General features: G+C 42.3%; 1 protein-coding gene across 3 annotated transcripts in view; it reads right to left on the reverse strand.

Annotated features, from left to right (window-relative positions):
* Window positions 1-14,462, reverse strand: part of acap3a (ArfGAP with coiled-coil, ankyrin repeat and PH domains 3a) — a 77,306-nt gene extending 62,844 nt beyond the window's left edge. For all 3 annotated transcript variants that reach the window (XM_063463117.1, XM_063463119.1, XM_063463118.1), the window contains exon 1: window positions 14,279-14,462. In XM_063463117.1, the coding sequence (XP_063319187.1) occupies window positions 14,279-14,325 (47 nt within the window). In that variant the 5' untranslated portion in view covers window positions 14,326-14,462. The remainder of the gene's footprint in view (window positions 1-14,278) is intronic.
* Between the last annotated feature and the right edge of the window lie 6,072 nt (window positions 14,463-20,534).

A 20,534-nucleotide genomic window follows, 5' to 3' on the forward strand; every position in this document is an offset into this window, starting at 1 on the left:
TTTGGTAGTGCCACTATCTCCAAACTGAATATCATCATAGCAGGTCTCAATACCATCTTGTAAACCTTCTCTTTCACTCTTCTTGCTATCCTTCTGTCACGAAGTAAAACAATCCATAATTTTGTCTGGGATCGATTCTGCTTATCAAACTGAAGCAACAGCAGAATCTCCATGCCTAACTACGTACCAGGCAACTCTTAATCCACTCAGCACTTATTTAAAGTGTAACAAAAGCTTCTGCAGAAAGATGCATTTTTAACTTCATATACTGCTTCATTTAAATTAATTAATAACTGTGCCAATTGAGGTTCCAATATCGACCAAAATACTCATAATCATTGGTGATGGAAAAAAGTGCTGTTTTTTCAACCAGCTGGAAACCTGGTTGGAAATGGTCGGTTTAATTCTAGACTGAACTGGTGGAAACACTCTGATCAGCTGCTAAATCAACTGACTTCTTCTTTGGATGGATGCCAACATCATTTTCTTGTATTCAGCTGAAACCTTGCTGCGATGAAGATTAAGTGGACTGCAGGTTTAAAAGTGTCACCACTGCACAATTAGAACAAAGTGGCTGTAATTAGCTTTTTAACAAGCAGCTGTGCTTAGCCACCATGCGCAATGTAGCGCCTGCTCCATACATCCCCCTTCAGCTCTGAGGGTGGGAAGGGGGTCATACAATTAGGCCACCACAGCCCAAGGGGGAAATGGCAACAGTCACGTAGGGGGAAATGTGACACAGATTAACCCTTTCAGTAGAACTCCACCCCTATTTCAGGAGCTGGCCTACAAGTTCTTCCTGTGCATCATAAAGGGGAAATGGACAGCCTCGGATTGAGTGTTTATTATTACATAGGAGGCAAGAGGATATGTGTGATGTCACAAGAGTATTGTACAACCGTCTGGGAAGGAGGGACAGGCCAAAAAAAGGTCAGGATACGTGAAGTCTGGGATGGCAGCGTAGGTTTATACTAACTCAGGGTGGTCCGAGATGACTGCAACACACAAAAATGTCAATGAAGATATTTGGGATGCAGGAGACTAAAGAAAGACAACACACATGCGCGCACACACACACACTGAGAGGCCTGAGTTGTGAGAACCGTCCTGGACAATGTTCCATTGAAGGGAGGAAGACAATAAAGCCTACAGATGTGCTGCTTCTCTCAGCCTTTTTCTAGGCAGCATACCAGGCTGTCGGAGTAAAATACCAGCACAGAATAGCTCACAGAAAGCCAAACCTACAGTGCAACACCCTGACATTTTGGTGAAATAGCTGAAATCCCCCTAGTGAAAATCCCTACACAGGCGTGATGTGTCCGGCTGTGACAGGGCTGAGCTGGGAGTCTTCCCGGCATTTTTGTGGGTTAAACATGCAGCTTGGCTTCCACTAGAAAGACATACCAGACGTGTGAAGCATTCAGCTCCTTCCTGTCTAGAAGCTTGAGAGATGGTGCTTACAGAAACAGCAGCTTCGATACGGCTTATGCTCACATCCTTTTCAGGCTGCACAGACTTTAACTGGGCTGTCTGATGTATTAGTTTTAATCCAGAAATCCACAAAAAAAAGAATCAGCTTATTGACAGACAGTCAAAGATAACAGGAGAGGTGTCACTTCCTGCGAGGTTTCCCCCAGGTGTTTCCTAAGCACCGTGTCAGCAACATGCCCCTTACGTCACTCTGGACCCTCGTAACCTAACCCTGCCCATGAACCTGAAAGTTGAGGTGACCATCAGAGGTGACTTAACCAGACCATGACACTGCCAGCAAGGAAGCATAGACAAAAGCAGGCAGGGTACAGGCTTTGTTCTGCTTTTCAGATGTGAAAAAGTCACACAGACCCGCAATCCAACAGCAGCAACCAGTATGCAAAGACAAAGATGAGAATTCAGCGAAGTGCAGCGTGGTGGGACAGCTGTCTGCGCTCAGTTAACAATGCAGAAACAAGGCACTGAAAATGGCCCCCCGGAGAATCGCAGCATTGCCAGCTCTGCCAGACTCAGAGCGACGAAAGAAAAGAGCAGAATTACACAGTTCTGTGAGAAAACGGGGAGAAAAAAAAATGAAGCCAAGTCACGGCTCATTGGCCTCTTCGGCAAACTCAACTCTCCGAGGAGAGCCGCAAACAAACATGGAAAACAGTGAGAAAACAATGAAAAATGAGTAAAGTGGAATGCAAAAGATTGACTGCGCTGTTGGTTTAGCAAAGGTCAGTGAAATAATATGATACAGTTGGTGGTTTAGTGACTGGAGATTAGGTGGGTAATACAACAAATTCTGCAACAGAGTCGGGTTAGTAGGTCGTCTGTTGCCAGTAAATCTGACAGGAGTCAGAACAGTTGTTCATCCACACTGAAACGACTGAAAATGTATTGAGCACGCGTGAAACGTAAGACGATTCAACCTGCCTCATTTCTGTCTGCCGTTTATTTACTTCCAGCTCTTTGAAACTTTGTTTTTTAAATGGACTAACAATGAGGTGGAGTGTTGCTGCGAGTAACACAAAAGTACAAAGTTGCAAAAGCGAGTGAGAATTAAAGAATTTGAAGAAAAGCTATCTGGAGCATGTACAAACTGATATTAATCTTTAACAATAATTGCAGGTTAGTCAAACAGAAAATGAACCAACTGATCTACACAAAGCCAAAAAATTCATGATATATATCCTCACTTTAAGGATTTGATAGTGTGTTTCTTCAGTCACAGCAGTTTTGCTGGAGTGCAAAAAGGAAAACTCTGTCTTCTCCTTTTGCTCCTCGGTGGACTTTTAAGTTTTATTAATGCTGGAAGATATTTAAGAGATTTACGTTGTGAGTCAGAGCTAGGTGTCATAACCGAAGACTCAGCGACATCCTCACACACATCGTCTCCCCAGCGTTTTGCCCTTTATGCTGAACCTGCTTTCAATATTTCAGCAAACTGACGCACTTCCTGAACCGTCCCCAGACCCTGTTCTGGTCCAGGCGTGACCAGAAGTCTACCCCCGCACACATGGGAAGGCAAGGGAGGACGGAAAGGGGAGAGTATGAGGCAGGGAGTGAGAGGGATGGAGCAAATCAAAAACAGATGCTTGTACACGTGTGATTCAGCATTGCAAATCTGAGCCGAGTCGAAGCCCAGCGAATTCCTCCTGCATCTACTTTTCACACTGCCGGGGTAACGGCTTCATATTTTCGTTGGATGTGCAGTCACTTTTCATTCCTCGGGTAGCGACAAACAGCTACAGCTGCACTGTGAAATTCCCACTACAGTCGATAACATTATCCTATGTAGCTGTGAGCTGATGTTCACACACCTGGAAGCCACCCAGCCAGGGAGGCTTTCCATGCAGCCAGGTCATCAGGGGAGCCATTATAGAGACATGACATTAAACACAGAAAGCTCTCCAGTCACATCTTTCTATCTGTCCTATTAAACCTCAGTTAAAATCTCTCTGAAGCTTATTTTATGTGTAAAGAATTCGGTGGTAAAAATCCCTAATATGGGTTATCATGTCTGCTTTCTGTGAGTCTGCTGACAAATGACGCAGAGCCATAAGCTCACAGCCAAACCCAGAGGACAGCTCCTCACATGCTGCTGCTTTCCACTGGAGGGCAAGTTTTTAAAAAATAGCATATCAAAAACACAGCTGACGCACGACAGGCTACAAGATCGAAGCAGGTCAGCCGCCACACGCTGAGGACGTTGGGTATTTCTGATTGTCTGTCATTAAGAGATCAATTTTGGATGGCAAAGCAGATTTTTATCATCCAAACCTTTTGTCATTTATCTGTATTGCCCAATCATGAGCGGAGGCCTTTAAAAAAAAAAGAAAAAGAAAAAAGAATACCAAGAAAAAAATCCATGATGTAAAATATTCTGTGAAATGATGAGAAAAACTTTGAACTTTTTACACCCTTTTTACACAGCATTTGATAAAAAGATCAATCATGGTCAAACATGGTGGTGGCAGTGGAATGTCTGGGGTTGCTTTGCTGCGTGAGGATCTGAACAATTCGCCATAATTGATGGAACCAGAAAATCCTGAAGGAGAATGTCGGGACATCCATTTGTCCAAGTTCACCTCTGAATGGCTCAATACAAAATCAAGGTTTTTAAGTGGCCCAATCACTGCAAAGTTCAGACGGAAATTAGATTCAAATGCTTTGCCGGACCTTAAACAAGTTGTTTCTGCTTAAAAACCCTCAAATGTCGCAAGACTAAGCAATTCTGCAAAGAACACTGGGCCAAAATTTCTCATCAGTGTTGTGAAAAACTCTTTGCCAGTTATCACAAACACTTGATTACAGTTCTTGCTGCCAAGGGTGACACAACCAGTAATTAGGATTGGGGTGCAATTAGTTTTTAACACAGGGCCAGGTAGGTTTGGATAGCTACCTGGTTTTTAAATGATGGAATAATCATTTAAAAACTCGGGAAAATTGCTGTAAATTGTTCAATAAGTGTAAAATCTTCTGGTTTGTGCAAACAGAAGCATCACATTCAAAAGCGCTTTATCTGATTTCAATGAATCACTGGAAAGCAAAACAACCTTATTGCAGACTTTGTGTATTCAAATCAAAGTGGCTGTTTAGCATTCATTAAACTAATTTTCCAGCTGCTAAGTGAACTCCAGAAACATTTCTCCTTTTGCTACTTTTCTCCTCCACAAAGCCCCAGAAACTGTTTTTTCTTTTTAAATCTAATTAAGTCTTTCCATTTAAAATTGCTCAATCCATGAACCCCAGCATAGTTGATCTAAAAATGTGAGCTGTTGTCCACATTTTAAACAAACTGAATGGTCCTTTCTCAAGATTTTTACTTTTCAGTCTGTCCACTTCTTTATTTTTTTAAATATATTGTTCGGGCAGAAAAACTGGGAGAAAGACCAGTGGGATGATATACAGCAAATCAGAGTGGATTCAAACCCATGCCTCTACATTTCTCTTATGGCATATAGGTCACCTTCTCAACCTGGTAAGCTAATCCAGCACCCAGCTAGGTGGCTTTAAATACATTTGATTTCTGAGCACATCTTAGAAAACAGCTTAAACTGGCTGCTTAGCTTAAAGTTTGGTAACAGTTAACCAGATCCAGTTATTACAAAGGTCCACAAAGTTTAGCATTTCGGCATTTAATTAGGACATATTTAATTTGCTTAATTTGTCCAGATGCTGCCGTGTAGGAACTTCATTTAGCTGTCGTGTAACTGCTATTTCTTGACCTGAGCAGATGTCAAATTTCGAATAACTCAAAATAAGACAACCCACTAACTGGCGATAGTTGTGTTAGGCTGTGAGCTTCCAAGTTGAAATTAAACGGATTTGGTTTGTTTCTTCTGACAAAAGCAGCATGTTTTTATGCTAACTGGCTGCTAGGCACACATTCGTACTTTGAGCTTAAACAGACACCCAAAAGTGATGCTAATCCTCTCATCTTACTCCTGGACGGAAAGCAAACGAGACCATTAATTCCTTTAATGTGAAGTGAAAGCAACAAAAAAAAGAGAGAAAGAGACAGATGAGAAAAGAGAGGAAGAAAAAGCCACACCGCTGTCCTGACAAATTACGCCGGCCTGTGCTGCAGTACATCCGACAGCTGGAATTCAGTGTGATTAATCCAACAGGAACGTTATCCGGATTATTTATATTAACTCAAAGTTATAGTCCATTTCAAACAGCGCTGAGTCACACTGAAGCCCAGGAAGAGCTGAAGGTGAGTAGATGAAACTAGTGCATGTTTCTCTATTGCTAGTGACACAGGTTACATAAGTTTTCACTGTTTCCCTTAATTTTTTTGGATGTTTCCCGTCATGTTTTTTCTCTTTGCCAACAGTTGAACAAAACACATGATCCAGACTGTCTCTGGGCAAATTGGATCCCTTTTCCTGCATATCACGGGAAAAGTGGATTTTCTCTTGAAAATTGTACGAAACATCTGATATCTGCAGCCAAAAAGAATTAGCATCAGATGTTCGCCGCCCATTACCATAATCCAATCTGTTGGGAAAAAACAAATGCCAAGTTGTGAGAGGTTGTGTTGACCCACACTGTGAAGTAAGACCAAAGGCTGGGATTATCAGCATAAAAAGCTGCTCAGTGTCTGTGTGATATTGTGCTTACTGGCCCAGCTCTTGTTTTCCATCTCTCCTGGCCCGCATTAGTCATTGCTTTTGCCACGGGTTGCGCAAGGAATACTAATCTCAATTTACTACAACTCATCCATCATTTAGTTGCCACAGTGCTGATTCAATGTCTGCGGTGCAGCACGCTCAACCTGCGGAAACACCGGGCGGCTGATCTGAAAGCGAATTGAGAGGAACTGAGCAGCCGTGAGGTCGGGCTATTAGATTTCATTGCACTTGATAAACTGTCCGTGCTCTTGGTCTCTCCTGGCCGTGCAAGCGGCTCCGGGCCTTTGTAATCTCTCGGGATGTCCGTCAGAAGCAGATTAGCACAGCACTCAGTATGCGGCGCCCTGCTTTTCACGGCTCTTTGTGTGCACAGTGTGTGAAACGTCTTGCTTTTCATTAAAATGAAATGAGGGGGACAGACGAGCGGCCTCCTTCGACACAAAAGGCACAAAAGGGGTGACATCATCTCTGCATCACAAATAGGTTTCACCAGGGATTCATTTCCATTTACACAAATCATCAATTAACTTTCAGGATTTAGACGCAGAAATAGTCTAACCTAGGTATGCAAGAGGGGTTGGCAACCTTTACTATCAAAGGAGAATTTGGGCCACATTGTAGCCAAAAAATAAGAATCAAAAACCAGAATCAGAACACATATTTATCCTTTTTAAATATATACTATTGAGGTCTGTACCATCAGGTAGCTTTGACGCGTAATTCAGTTGGTGAAATATTCACTTTCTCCTTTGATTCAATATGTGACGAGCAAGAGGCAGATCTGACTGCGAAACCACACCCTCAGTGTCACCAGCTAATAGGCAGGTGACTGACAAATTACCCTCCTCTCTTTCTTTCTTTACTAAATATAAAGTCTTGAGCAGTCAGTCAAGTTGAAAAGAGACCCATTCAGCTGCTGTGTGACCTTTTCTTTTTCACAGGTCGTCATCAGCTGCCTGACAGCGACACATCCAATCACAGAGTAACAGAGCATCCCTCCGGCTTATCCACCACGGCACCAACACTGCGTCAAGTTCAAGGACTGTGTGCTCGTATTTGGCCTATACTACGTCTCCACCTCTCACAGTAACACTGCTATCCAACTCCCAGTGTGAGAAGGCATCATCGGTTTTTACAATTTGCCCATCTTTATATTCACCGAATGGTCTGAACTGGTGAAAGAGACCTAACATAAAGAGACCTCCATCAGAACATTTAACTTTAAATTTAAGACCAAAGCTTTTAATACCACAAGGAAAACAAAATCAAGCTCCCTCTGTAATAATAAAACAACTTTGAGCTTTTCTTCAATAAAGCAAAAAAGGTGATCTCAGGTCACCGGCAAGCACTGCAAAAGCAATCCGTCTCCTGAGCTCTGTCTTACAGATGTGTTTATCTGCTGCTTTTGTGTTTGCAGTGACATATTTCTCCTTTAATAATCCACCTTCCTGCGGCTGCCCTCCTGATGCTTTGGAGCATGCAAGAGCTCTTCATCTGGTCTCATTTTAAAAAGATAAAAGCCTCTCCAGCTAATAGCGCTGCACATTCTCAACAGGAGGGCAGCAACGATGCAATTATAGAGCCATATTTCCCCGTGTATCATCAGATCTGTTTTTGATGACACCATTTGGATATTAAGCCTGCAGGTGTGTCACCTCGATGTTGAGTTTTTGAGCGGGCAAAATGTGGGGCAATCCCTGATTAAGACACGCATCCAACCTACTGCTCTGTGCTGACTTAATCCACTGTCATTTTCATTACCTGCAGCATGCGGAGCTGCTGCCCTTAACAAGACGGTGAAAAAAGCTGAAAGCAAACGTCACTGAGCTTTCTTGACATGTGAATCAAGCACATAGACTTAAAATTAGAACAGCAGAACCAACTTACATTAATGCTGGGGAAGCTGGCAGAAAAGGATCTAATGTACGACTCTCACAGGGAAGTCATTAAACTGAACTTCATGTTTCCATATGAGCATAAATATACAATATGATACACGAGAGACGATGTAAATTAATAATAAACTAAGGTTTTGTTAGGAAATGGAACTGACGGGGAGCAGGTGGTTATCAGCGAAGTGTTTTTGTTTTTTTTCCTTTTACAATTATGGTGCGTTCCCCACCCTCGATTGGCCGGGATTCACCATTCTGGGAGGAGCACTCTTGGCTGAGCAGAAAGGCCACTGACACAGATTCAAGATGGAAGGAGGTCAGTCGGAAATAGAGCAGAAGCAACAAGACCATGCCGGAGAAATCCCTTCCAGCAGCTGGAGACGTAGAAACACAAGCATGCAAAACACAAAGATGATCCGTCACTAGGGATGGGTATCGTTTAGGTTTTATCCGATACCAGTACCAAACCGGTACTTTTGAAACGGTGCCGGTGCTTAAACGGTGCTCGAACCGGTGCTTAAAGAATGGAGAACACACACTTTGTCCAAAAACCTCTCATGTTTAGCTTTTTTTTTGTAAAAAGATAACAATGTTAGCCTTTTCTGCAGCTATAGGGCATATATGGTATCACTCTTGGCTGGAAGCAGTGCTTAAACAATGGAAAAAACACAAATTTGTCCAAAAACCTCTCATGTTTAGCTGTTTCCCTCTTTTTCTTTGGTCATTTTAGCCTTTTTGGCCAGGGTGAAGGGAGTATCTGCCATAAAACAAGAAGACAGCCGCATGTAACTACGTTTGCTAGTTCACCTTACGTGCATTAATGTAATAACGTGGTTAGCGTACTCAACGTAAATTACACACGAACAACATTAAGCTACTCACGCAGAGAAGAACGGCTGCTGCTGCCATCATCATCCTCATCATTTCTGCTACACTGGCAGGGCTAGTAGGGGCCAGGACTCTACTCTTCGGGGTCTTGGGGGATGTTGCTAACTCCGGGTCCGATAACAGGCACCACACCCGCAGTAGATGTACCGGTGTGAGGTCTCGCACCAAGCTATCAAATACGGTGCATTTCTCGGCTTTTAACAAAATGCTATACGTCGCCAGGTGTTTCATCAGATTCGAGGTGTTACCTCCTTTGCACAGTATCAGCTTGAAGCACTTGTTGCAGGCTGCTGAGTTTGCATATTTTGCTGCGAAGTACAGCCAGACTTTTGACCGCTTCGCCTTGGGCATTTTTAATCTGTAGCTCTGCTCTAAAAGAACGTACGTACCTGGACCTGCCTACTACGCTTGCAAAGGTAAAATGATTGGCTAGAATCCAAAGTGTATGACATCTCAGGAAAAAAAGCACCAAAATAAAGCACCGAAATGTGCGCTGCTTTTCGGTCTTGTTACTACCGTTTATGTCAGAACCGGTGCCATAATGGCACCGGATACCGGTACCCATCCCTATCCGTCACAGTCGTGAACTGAGACTGGCCCGACGCCTGGATTCATCGTGACACAGAGCATTTAAGATGATTTTGATACCATTAAGAATTTAATAAACCTTGCAATTATAAAGATTTATTAATTCATGACAGAGCAGCAAGAGCAGACCCAGATATTTTAAAATCAGGGTGCTGAAAGGGTCTTTTACACACGAATCAGTATGCATCAGGGATATCAATCAAACACCAGCTGAAGAAGCAGAACTGGTGATACATTTAAGGCCATTGGTGACAATTACTTTGATTTAACTTGCTGACTAATTTCTCAATTAGCCATCTGTTCTCTAAAATGACAAAGGAACTGTGATCATTTACTGTATAAATAAGCTGTTATAATTGAGCACAACATCTTCAAACGCATCAAATCTGGGACATAAAGCAAAGGCTTATGACAGCTAAGATCAAAGACTGACTAAAAACTAATGAGCAAAGCTCTACATGGGCTAACACCAACCTAACATGCATGTCTTCGGACTGTGTGAGGAAGAGAAACTAGACAGGCATGTGGAGAACAAGCAAACTCCAGCTCCAGCTCCTTTTTTAAAATATATTGCATAAAAGCAGTGAAGCTTTAGTGCACTGGATGTAAATTTGCATGCAGTTACTACACTGTGGAGTCGTCATCATCCTTAGAATCAAATCCAAATCACTGAGAACTTGTTGCTCAGACTATAAAAGGATCTGCTAAACAATTTTTTATTATTTACTAAAATCTCTACTAAACCGAGGCAGTTACTTCTAAAAGACTTTGACATCCTCTCTCCCCTTATCCCGTCATCTGACTGTGTCACACATTCATCTGTTCACTCGTTTTCTCACAGACGCTATGAGACTCAGAAGCAGGGAGCGCCACAGGTCACTGGCCTTGGATTCCCCGCCTGCCGGGGCTCTCTGCTCTGCTGTGACTCAAAGCAAAGCCCCTCATCACGACAGCAGCCTTGCCTCAGCTCGCCGCCCCCAGCTGTTGACATGGGAGGGGAAGAAGGATCATCTGGACTCTTTGCCCTGGGCCATTTTGACGCAGAGAAAAGAGTCTGTTTCTCAGCGGAAGCAAGAATCTTGCTGGACAATAGTCATATTTATCTGAAGAACTGGGAGCTCACTGGAACGGACCCGCCGAAAAAACCGCCAAATCGCAAAACAGCCATTAATGAAACATCCTTTAAGCTTTCGGTAAACTTCTTAAGACTAAAGGATGTGTTAACTGTAAGAGTCCTAATGTTGATTTTTCCTAAAAGTTCAACTAATGTCTGACATTTAGAAAGTCTAGTTAAATAATCACCAAAATATTTGCGATTATAATTTCTGACATCGTCAAGCAGTCGTAATGTGTGAGAAATACTGGGATCAAATTTCTTTTGTGAAATGAATAAGGGAACACTCATGTGTTTGACTCTCAGCTCTCTCAGTCTGTGAGTGTGACGTCAGACTAACACATCAGTGAGGAGAAAACAGCTCAAACGTTGCTCATTGCCAGTAACATGCCAGAGTAAACACAAACAGAGGGCCTCGTGCTGCAGTGCAATCCTCACAGACCGGTCCAGATGTGTAGAGCATCGCTGGCTGCAGTCTCACATCTGTCCTGAGAGTGAAGGCACCATTTGACAAAGAGATTTTAATTCTTCATATTGTTTGATGAAATCAAAACTATGTGATATATGTGTCTGATAGGACTTTCAGATGTGTCATGTTGGGTGATTATAAACACATAAATGTGTGATTAAGAACATTCACAGCTTTACGCCTTCACCAGTGTAGGTGCCAGGTATAAACAAACAACAGCATCTGAAAACTGTGTGTGAGATAACAGCTGTACAGGCTGTAATGGTCTCCATCTTTTCATCTTTCACTTTGTCTCATGCAGTCCAGAAATAAAGAGGGAGGCTATCATCAAGGTTGAGCAGTTTGGAGACAAAGTTAAAAACGCAAGGTTGAGATGGTTTGGACATGTGCAGAGGAAATATAGTGGACAAAGGATGTTGAATATGGAGCTGCCAGGCAGAGGCAAAGGAGGAAAACTTGGATGATGTGAAGGAGGGCATGCAGAGGGTCGTTGTGACAGAGGAAGATGTTAGTGAGAGTGAGTTGGAGACAGATGATTCTCACTGATTCACCCTTTAAGAGAGATGCTGAAAGAAAAAGAAAGCTGCACCAAGTTTGCATGATATGTTTTTCTTATTCTAAACTAGCAATTTTTGTGATTTGTGATTTCTACGTCATGTTTGCATTTAAACCTGTTTAAATAACAGATTTAAACACAAAAATTGAAGTTTGATCCATCATTTGTCCAATCAATCCACTGCCCTATCCAAACCATTTCGCGCTCGCTTCTCTAACTTTGTCTTGTAAAATGTATAAAAACAACCTGTTTTGGTCTAATTACCCACCTCATAGCATCTTCAACAAAGAAATAAAGAACAAACTGGTCTCCTCATGTCGGTAGTCCACAAACCAGAATACTATGTCACAGTGGTTACGTACATCATTTGTATACAGTCTATGTATGTATTTCAGGTTAGGCTACTTTTCTTGCCATTATCTTAATAGTGTGAAAACAGCACATTAAAGTGGAAGAAGAAGAACCTGACTGTCTGCAGTTTTTGCTCCATTAGGTAATCCATTAATAAGTCATCCAACCTTGAGCTGGGAAACCGAGAAGGCAGCCAAGTGTCAGAGATAATACTTCAAAACTTATTTCCTGCATGATTTTACACGTGTGGGAGGCAGGAATGAATCACGCAAGTCCCAAATGTAAAAAAGACCCGATTTCCCTGCTGCTTCCTCCCAGTCATCCACCTCCAGGGTTGTTACATAACACAACATACTGTAGCTCCGCTTTTAGCTCCACAAAAGAGCCGTTTGAATGGTGTCTGAAAACACTGTTACAGGCTTCAGCGCCTGCGAGAACATGCGTTTACTTTACTTCTTTCAGCATCTCTTCTAGTCATTTAAACATCCTGGGCAGCAGATAAAAGACTCTTCACGCACTGTAAACTGGAGGACAGCTCACTTATGAGAACATCTCTCTGCAGCAGGCAAGGAAAATCTGAAAACATGTGCAGCATAATAAGGGGAGGAGGTACATATTCACTCCATATCGGCAGATAGGAGATAACTTTATCCACCCATTCATGACCCAGTGAGGCTTCTCCGAGCTCTGAATAATGAGGACGGTGACTGTTTAGCATGCAGCTTGTCTCGCTGTGGCCTCGCCGCACTGCTTTCCATATGAAACGAGGAGGGAGAAGGTCGTGATGTGCCTTCCTCCGGCTCCAGATGGGAGTCATTAAGGTGCTGCTGCCAAGTCGGGAAGTCTTTGATTTGGAAGCAGAGATTTTATCTCAGGGAGCAAACAGTAAAGTTCAGTGAAGTATATTCACTGTAGTAGACTTTTAAGGTACTTTAAATGAGAATTTCCATTTCAGAAGGAAGTGCTGCACATTTATCAGAGAGATTTCGCAATAAGCTTTTAAATCACAGCATACTCTATGGCAAAGAATCCCCGTTATTACAGCTGAGGCCCATAACAGTAAAAATGTATTTATTTATTTATTTATTTAAGCAGATTAGATAGGATTACACAAAAGTTGAAGAAGTTAGTCTGTGCAACTATTTGGTTTTTTGCTTAGCACCTTTTAACTACCCATCCTCTTTGTGCACCTTTTTCTATAGTCTGACTTCACATTTTTGAAAATCTAGCACAAAAGAAAATCAGATCACATCATGTTACTGCATCATGTCCCACATAGCCTTGTTACATTTGATTCGCCTCATACACAGGCTTTCATAAATCAACAGAAATTCAACAAGTTGCATTGATTAAAAAATCTGCAAGAGGCAAACTAACTTTGCAGGATTAAAATATACCCAGTATCCAACTTTTGACTGCATCTGCCTGACTTCAACTTACACTGTTTTTACTTTGATGCACTGGTACTTCATCTCTGAGTATGTCTAAGTATCTTTCAGCACTGCACTGGAGGGGAAAATGACCCTGATTCCCCTCCCCATCTGACCGGCTCTTGACTCTGTTGGAAGCACAGGACCAGGTTTAGATGTGGGTGTAGAAAATTCCTTACTTATTTATGTAACCTTTGGAGGACCCCTGTCAGGGGCTTTGGCATAGTCTGTGTGGAAACCTTCAGTTTCCTCTGATCCAGGGATCCCCTACACAATCAGACAGTCTATTCGATCATTTACCTGATTGCTGTAGTGACCGTTTGCTGCTTTTCTTTCTCTTATAAGAAAATTAAACTATTTCAGATCAGTAATCAGCTAACAGGAACATAAATGGGAAGGAGCTCATTCATTATGGAAATCGGTACAGATGATGGCAGGCTCTTGATTAATTCTCGAAAGCCTCGCAGTATTTCCACTAAAAATATTTAATTGCTTCAGGGGCGGGATAATGATATCTTGGGTGTCAAATGGATGCTAATGAATCGAAAACTGGCGCTGTGAGCTCAGATATCAGGAGCTTCAGAGTCAGCCCATGTGACAACTCATGTGGCTGCGTTGCTCATCGTTATCATCGTGCCTACTGTAAGAAACGATGCTGGGGGAAAAAATGCGCACAGTCTGAATGACGCTCCAAACTGGGATTGTAATCTAGCATGTACCAAATAAAAGTGCTGATCACTGTGACAACCAGCGTGGCGCATTTTAATCTGAGAAAACACATGTTAAGATTTAGGGGGAAACACCAGCAAATATGGATAGAATTAATGCGTTCAACAGTTCAAGGAGACATTTAGGATACTGAGTTCTCTGCTCTCACCTAAACCGGGGGGAATCTTTAATGCAGTCCTCAAAATCCACCGTCATCTTGGACTGGATTGGAGTTTTCCACGAGGTTAAAACACGGATTTCATCTCCTGGGAGGATTAAAGTAGAGATGCAAGTTAGTCCACAGCGTTCCTGTCTGTCTCCTGCTCCTGCAGCAGACCGTAGCTCGCTCACTCGCTCAGTCCTGCTCTGCTGATCCGGAGCCGCTTCACTCAGTACTAAACCCGTTGATGCCTTCAGCGGCTCCTCACAAACTCGGATTTTAGAGCTTCAAGGTGCTGAAAAACAGTCACGCGGTTTTCATAAAGAACGAGTGCTTTAATTTAAACTCGGGGTACTACTTAAATATAAAATATTATCATTACTATTATTATTATTATCAAATATAATAATAACAATAATTAGTAAAATCAGTAGTTGTAGTAGCGGAGGGAATGTTTCAACCAACTTTGAAAGGAGGAAGGGCAATTATTTGTTCTTATCTCCTAATTTTGATTTGCTTACATACAACTGGCAACAAAAAAAACGAATAAAAAAAGACCTTTTCTTCAGTTTCAGTTGTTTTCAGTGGCAGAAATAGGCTTCCATAAATTGCTAATTGTGGAAATTATAAGTCGTCATGGTCATGGAAGTCATATCTGGTAACCACTATGTATATTTATTGAATTATATTTATATTATTATCTTAAATTAAGAAAGTGACATGAATCCAAACAGATAAATGTAGCAGATTCAAAAGTGAAATATTTGCTGATAGAAGAAATGTAAAAAATTTTAATTAAAAAATTAAAATGTAATCACATGGTGCAGCACTAGAGGAAATGCACAGTACTTTCCACCACTGTGAATAGTTGCAGCTTTTAATTATTTTTCAGATTTTCTGTAATCTAAAAATAAAATTCTATGTAAATGAGAACTTCTAGCTACAGAGGTGAGACTGACTCAGCATCACCGATCTACAGCATCATATTTATGTAACACTGAATTCTTTTACTTGGTCTTCTCACTTTAGGTAACAAAGTCCTGTAGTGCAAAATTCTTTATTAGGTTTTAGTAGCAATATTTGGTGCTAAACTCAGTTTTCACACAAATTCAGTATCAGTTCAATTGCAAACTGTTGATGCAGTAAAATATCTACACAGAACTGTATTTCCATGAAAGAAGAAGCCTCAAGGCTATTAGGTCTGAACACCATGCAATAGCTCTGAAGTTCATCATATCATGGTCAGAGGTTTATGGTAGATAGTAACAACACTGTTAAATTAAGGAAGTAGCATTTCCAAAATGTACGTACAAATTTTTATGTAACGCAAAATAATGATTTCATGACTGAAAAAATAACCACTAGAGTTTTGCAGAGAATAACAGATTGTCTAAGGAGATGTACCCAATTTCCAAGTATATGTTTTTCTTTTCTTTCTTTCTTTCAATATCAAAATGTAAATGGTTACAGTAAATTTGAAGTTTTGACAGCTGTACAATGTTGTTTCAACAGCAATTCGTAACAGCTTTACTATGTCCGGTGTAACTTGAAAGCAACATCGTAGATCGCTGACGTCACATTCCAACTTGAACGGAATGAACTAGACAACAATACTCCCGCCAAAAAGATGGCAACATTTTCATTATTTTTCTATTAAAATCGAAAAAAAAGAAAAAAAAAGGAAACATTGAAATATGTAGGTAACTGTAGTACCTAATAACAATGATAATGTTCATCTTAATCCAGTTCTTACACTACCACATAATCCCAAATGTTGGGCTACTTTTAAAAACTATCTAACAAAACTAGCTTAAATAAAGCAAAATAGAACATGAGAAAATACAACATGAGAAAACAAAATAGCTTAAAAAAATTAAAACAATTACAAAAAAGAAAGGAGTTAATTAATTATTTTTTTAAAAACAATCTTTAATTAAATAATTACAAATATAAAGTAAAATATACTCAAACAGGAGTTCAGTAATTCAAATCTAAAGAAAATATGATAAAGATAAACATAAGTTAAAAATACATAATAATAATAATAATAATAATGATACTAATGATGGTAATAAAGAGCTCAGTAAGTAAAAAATATAAATAACATAAACTAAAAATAAAATACATATATAGTGAAGTAAAATAGATCATTAAATAATAAAGCAAAATAAAACAGAACATATCTGTGTTACTAACTGTAGTACAGAAAAAGTGCACAGCAAATGTTAGATGACATTACAGTGGATATTACAGTACAATAGAATGTAAAGTCTTGTGGCCAGTGCAATAAATAAAAATAAAAGAAGATTTTTTTTTAAACTGATAGTCTTGTGTTATATGTATATTCATCAGAGAAGTGGGATGAAAGTATTTTTATATTCTCTGGTGAGCAGATGGTGAATAAGCAAACGCCCACAGTAGGTTTGGTTATAATTTCTCTTAACTTCCACACTTTTGATGAATTATGGTTTGTTTTCATATCAAATAATCACATTTTGTCAAAGCTGCAAAATCTATATCATGTAAATTCAAAAGAGCACTTTACAATGGCCTTTAATCCTGTATCCCACAACTTCGTTTTTCCCATGCAGCTCTTAAATGACTCTCTGTTAAGTACTTCCACTTCCTAAGCAAGCCTATTATAAATGCACAGGAAATGGGAAAGCTTGGAGAAAGAGCGCCTGTTTGGGATTTCTCTGCAGGTTTTCACTAAGCACCATTGTTCCTCCTATCCTGGCTTTAAAAAGGCTGCCGCTCAGGCCATGAATGGAGATGATCTCACTCTTGGGAAGAAATGGCATCATCTTTTAGCAGAATGACAGAGACATCAGCCTGTGCAAAATATTTAATACTTTTATTGGCTGGTGTTCAAGCACTTTGGTTCAGAATGAAATACTACTGTATGCATTGCCATGAACTTCAGTACAGACATTTATATTCTCCAGATAAAGAATCCTACTGCTTTTGGCAGTCCACTGCCTATTCATGTGTTATATCCATGACATTAACATTTTCATTGATTGAGTAAATCACATACATGAAGCCCCCCCCCCTTCCCAAACAAAGAACATATATATATATATATATATATATATATATATATATATATATATATATATATAGACTACACGCCTTTGGAGCAGAGGATCACAAGTTCGATTCCCGCCTGGGGCGTCTGTATCCAGTAAGGGTCCTAAGGCTAGACCCCCTATGCTAAGCGAGCCTACCGCAGACATGAGCGAGACAGATAAATATGAAGGCATGCCGGCTCGGACGTCGCCCGGATCAACAAGGTCCGCGTCAGGTGTTGAGGAACCAGGGAACCCTGACGACAAGTGGGCTACTGGAACAAGAAGGCATCGGTGGGCAAGAGACGAAAACAGGGCATTGTTGGAATGCTACTATGCAAGTAACCCTGGCGGAAGGGGTTACATGAATAGGATGAGGGACCTATGGATTCTTCGATACCCAACATCCACAATGACAGCGAAACAACTAGTAGCTCAGTGTTCCAACATTCGAAAGAAGGGACTGCTATCACAGCTAGAGATTGACGAGGTACAACATAAATGCTACGGCAAGGAGGAGTCAGGACGCCAGGTCAGGGGGGAGATATCATCACCCCCGCCCGAGATTGGGTACATAGCCCCAAGTGCGATAGGAGAAGGATCGTTGAGTGCGAGAGGAACTGACCTGAAAGATAGGATCATGGCCAAGCTTGAAACCTGGATCCCCCGTAGCCGGTTACCAAGATTACGTGAAGTACCCTCAGAAGGTCTGCTAGATGATGTTAATGCAGCACTACGGATGATACCTACAACCACGATTACCGACACTAACAAGCTGATCTACAATACGGCAGCAGTGATCAGTGAGATGCTTGGCTACAAGTTGAACAGCCACAAGGGGCAGTACCCTCCATGGAGAAGGAGGCTAGAGGGCAAGATCAAAGTAGCACGGAGGGAGGTTAGCCAACTAACGGAGTTGCAGAAAGGCACGACAAAGAAGGTGCATAAGAAATACAGCAAGCTGTCCATACCTGAGGCCTTGGAAACTGCCAAGCAAAGACTCACAGCCTTGGCCAGCCGCTTGAGGAGGTACACCAGAGAGATAGAAGGCAGGAGAATAAGCCAGCTGTTCTCCACAGAACCAGCAAAGGTGTACTCTCAGTGGCAAGGGAACAATAAGAGAACAGCACCACCAAGGCTGGAGACGGAGCAATACTGGAAGAGCATATGGGAGAAGGATGCAACCCATAACGGCAATGCTCAGTGGCTAGTGGATCTGAGGGCAGACCATAGCGACCTCCCTGAACAGGGTCCAGTAACCATCACAGTGGCAGACATCCAAGAAAGGGTCTCCAGTATGAAGAGTTGGACAGCACCAGGGCCCGACATGGTTCACACCTACTGGCTGAAGAAGCTGACTGCACTCCACGAGCGTCTGGCAGCACAAATGAACCAGCTGCTAGTTAACGAGAGACACCCGGAATGGCTAACCGAAGGTTGGACGGTCCTGATCCCCAAGGACCCCAAGAAGGGACCGGTTCCATCCAACTACCGACCAATAACCTGCCTCAGTACTACATGGAAGCTCCTGTCAGGCATCATATCGGCTAAGATGAACAGGCACAGGGGTCAATACATGAGCGGGGCACAGAAAGGGATTGGCAAGAATACCAGAGGCGCAAAACACCAGCTACTGGCAGACAGAACAGTCAGCCGAGACTGCAAGACCAGACTGACCAACCTGTGCACAGCCTGGATTGATTACAAGAAGGCCTATGACTCAATGCCCCACACCTGGATCCTGGAATGCCTAGAATTGTACAAGATCAACAGGACCCTAAGAGCCTTCATCAGGAACTCAATGGGGATGTGGCGTACAACACTAGAGGCCAACTCCAAGCCCATAGCACAAGTCACCATCAAGTGCGGGATCTACCAAGGAGATGCTCTGTCCCCACTGCTGTTCTGCATAGGCCTGAACCCCCTCAGTGAGATCATTAACAAGACTGGCTACGGATACCGACTACGAAACAGAGCGGTTGTCAGCCACCTCCTGTACATGGATGACATCAAGCTGTATGCCAAGAATGAACGAGACATCGATTCACTGATCCACACTACCAGGCTATACAGCAATGACATTGGAATGTCGTTCGGACTGGAGAAGTGTAGTCGGATGGTAACAAAGAGAGGGAAGGTAGTCAGAACTGAGGGGATTGAACTACCAGAAGGCAACATTGCAGACATAGAGGACAGTTACAAGTACCTGGGGATCCCGCAGGCAAATGGGAACCATGAAGAGGCCGCTAGGAAAGCTGCAACCACCAAGTACCTGCAGAGGGTCAGGCAAGTCCTGAGGAGTCAGCTGAACGGTAAGAACAAGATCTGGGCAATCAACACCTACGCCCTGCCTGTGATCAGGTACCCTGCTGGGGTAATAATAGGCTGGCCAAAGGAGGAGATAGAAGCCACTGACATAAAGACAAGAAAGCTCCTGACCATGCATGGAGGGTTTCACCCCAAGTCCAGCACCCTGAGGCTGTACGCTAACCGGAACGAAGGAGGCCGGGGACTGGTGAGTGTCAGCACCACAGTCCAGGATGAGACAAGAAACATCCACGAATACATCACGAAGATGGCCCCAACTGACAGCATGCTCAGTGAATACCTCAGGCAGCAGAAACCCAAGAAAGAGGAGGGAGACGAGGAACCATCATGGAAGGACAGGCCCCTGCACGGTATGTACCACCGGCAGATAGAGGAGGTGGCTGATACCCAGAAATCCTACCAGTGGCTGGACAAAGCTGGACTGAAAGACAGCACAGAGGCACTAATCATGGCAGCACAAGAACAAGCTCTGAGTACAAGATCCAAAGAGGCTGGGGTCTATCACACCAGGCAAGACCCCAGGTGCAGGCTATGTAAAGATGCCCCAGAGACAATCCAGCACATAACAGCAGGGTGCAAGATGCTAGCAGGCAAGGCATACATGGAACGCCATAACCAAGTGGCCGGCATAGTGTACAGGAACATCTGTGCCGAGTATAACCTGGAAGTCCCGAGGTCAAAATGGGAGATGCCCCCAAGGGTGATGGAGAATGACCGAGCTAAGATCCTGTGGGACTTCCAGATACAGACGGACAAAATGGTGGTGGCTAACCAACCGGACATAGTGGTGGTAGACAAACAGAAGAAGACGGCTGTAGTGATCGATGTAGCGGTTCCGAATGACAGCAATATCAGGAAGAAGGAACATG

Source organism: Pelmatolapia mariae, linkage group LG20, assembly GCF_036321145.2.
Source record: "Pelmatolapia mariae isolate MD_Pm_ZW linkage group LG20, Pm_UMD_F_2, whole genome shotgun sequence".
NCBI classification, from domain to species: domain Eukaryota; kingdom Metazoa; phylum Chordata; class Actinopteri; order Cichliformes; family Cichlidae; genus Pelmatolapia; species Pelmatolapia mariae.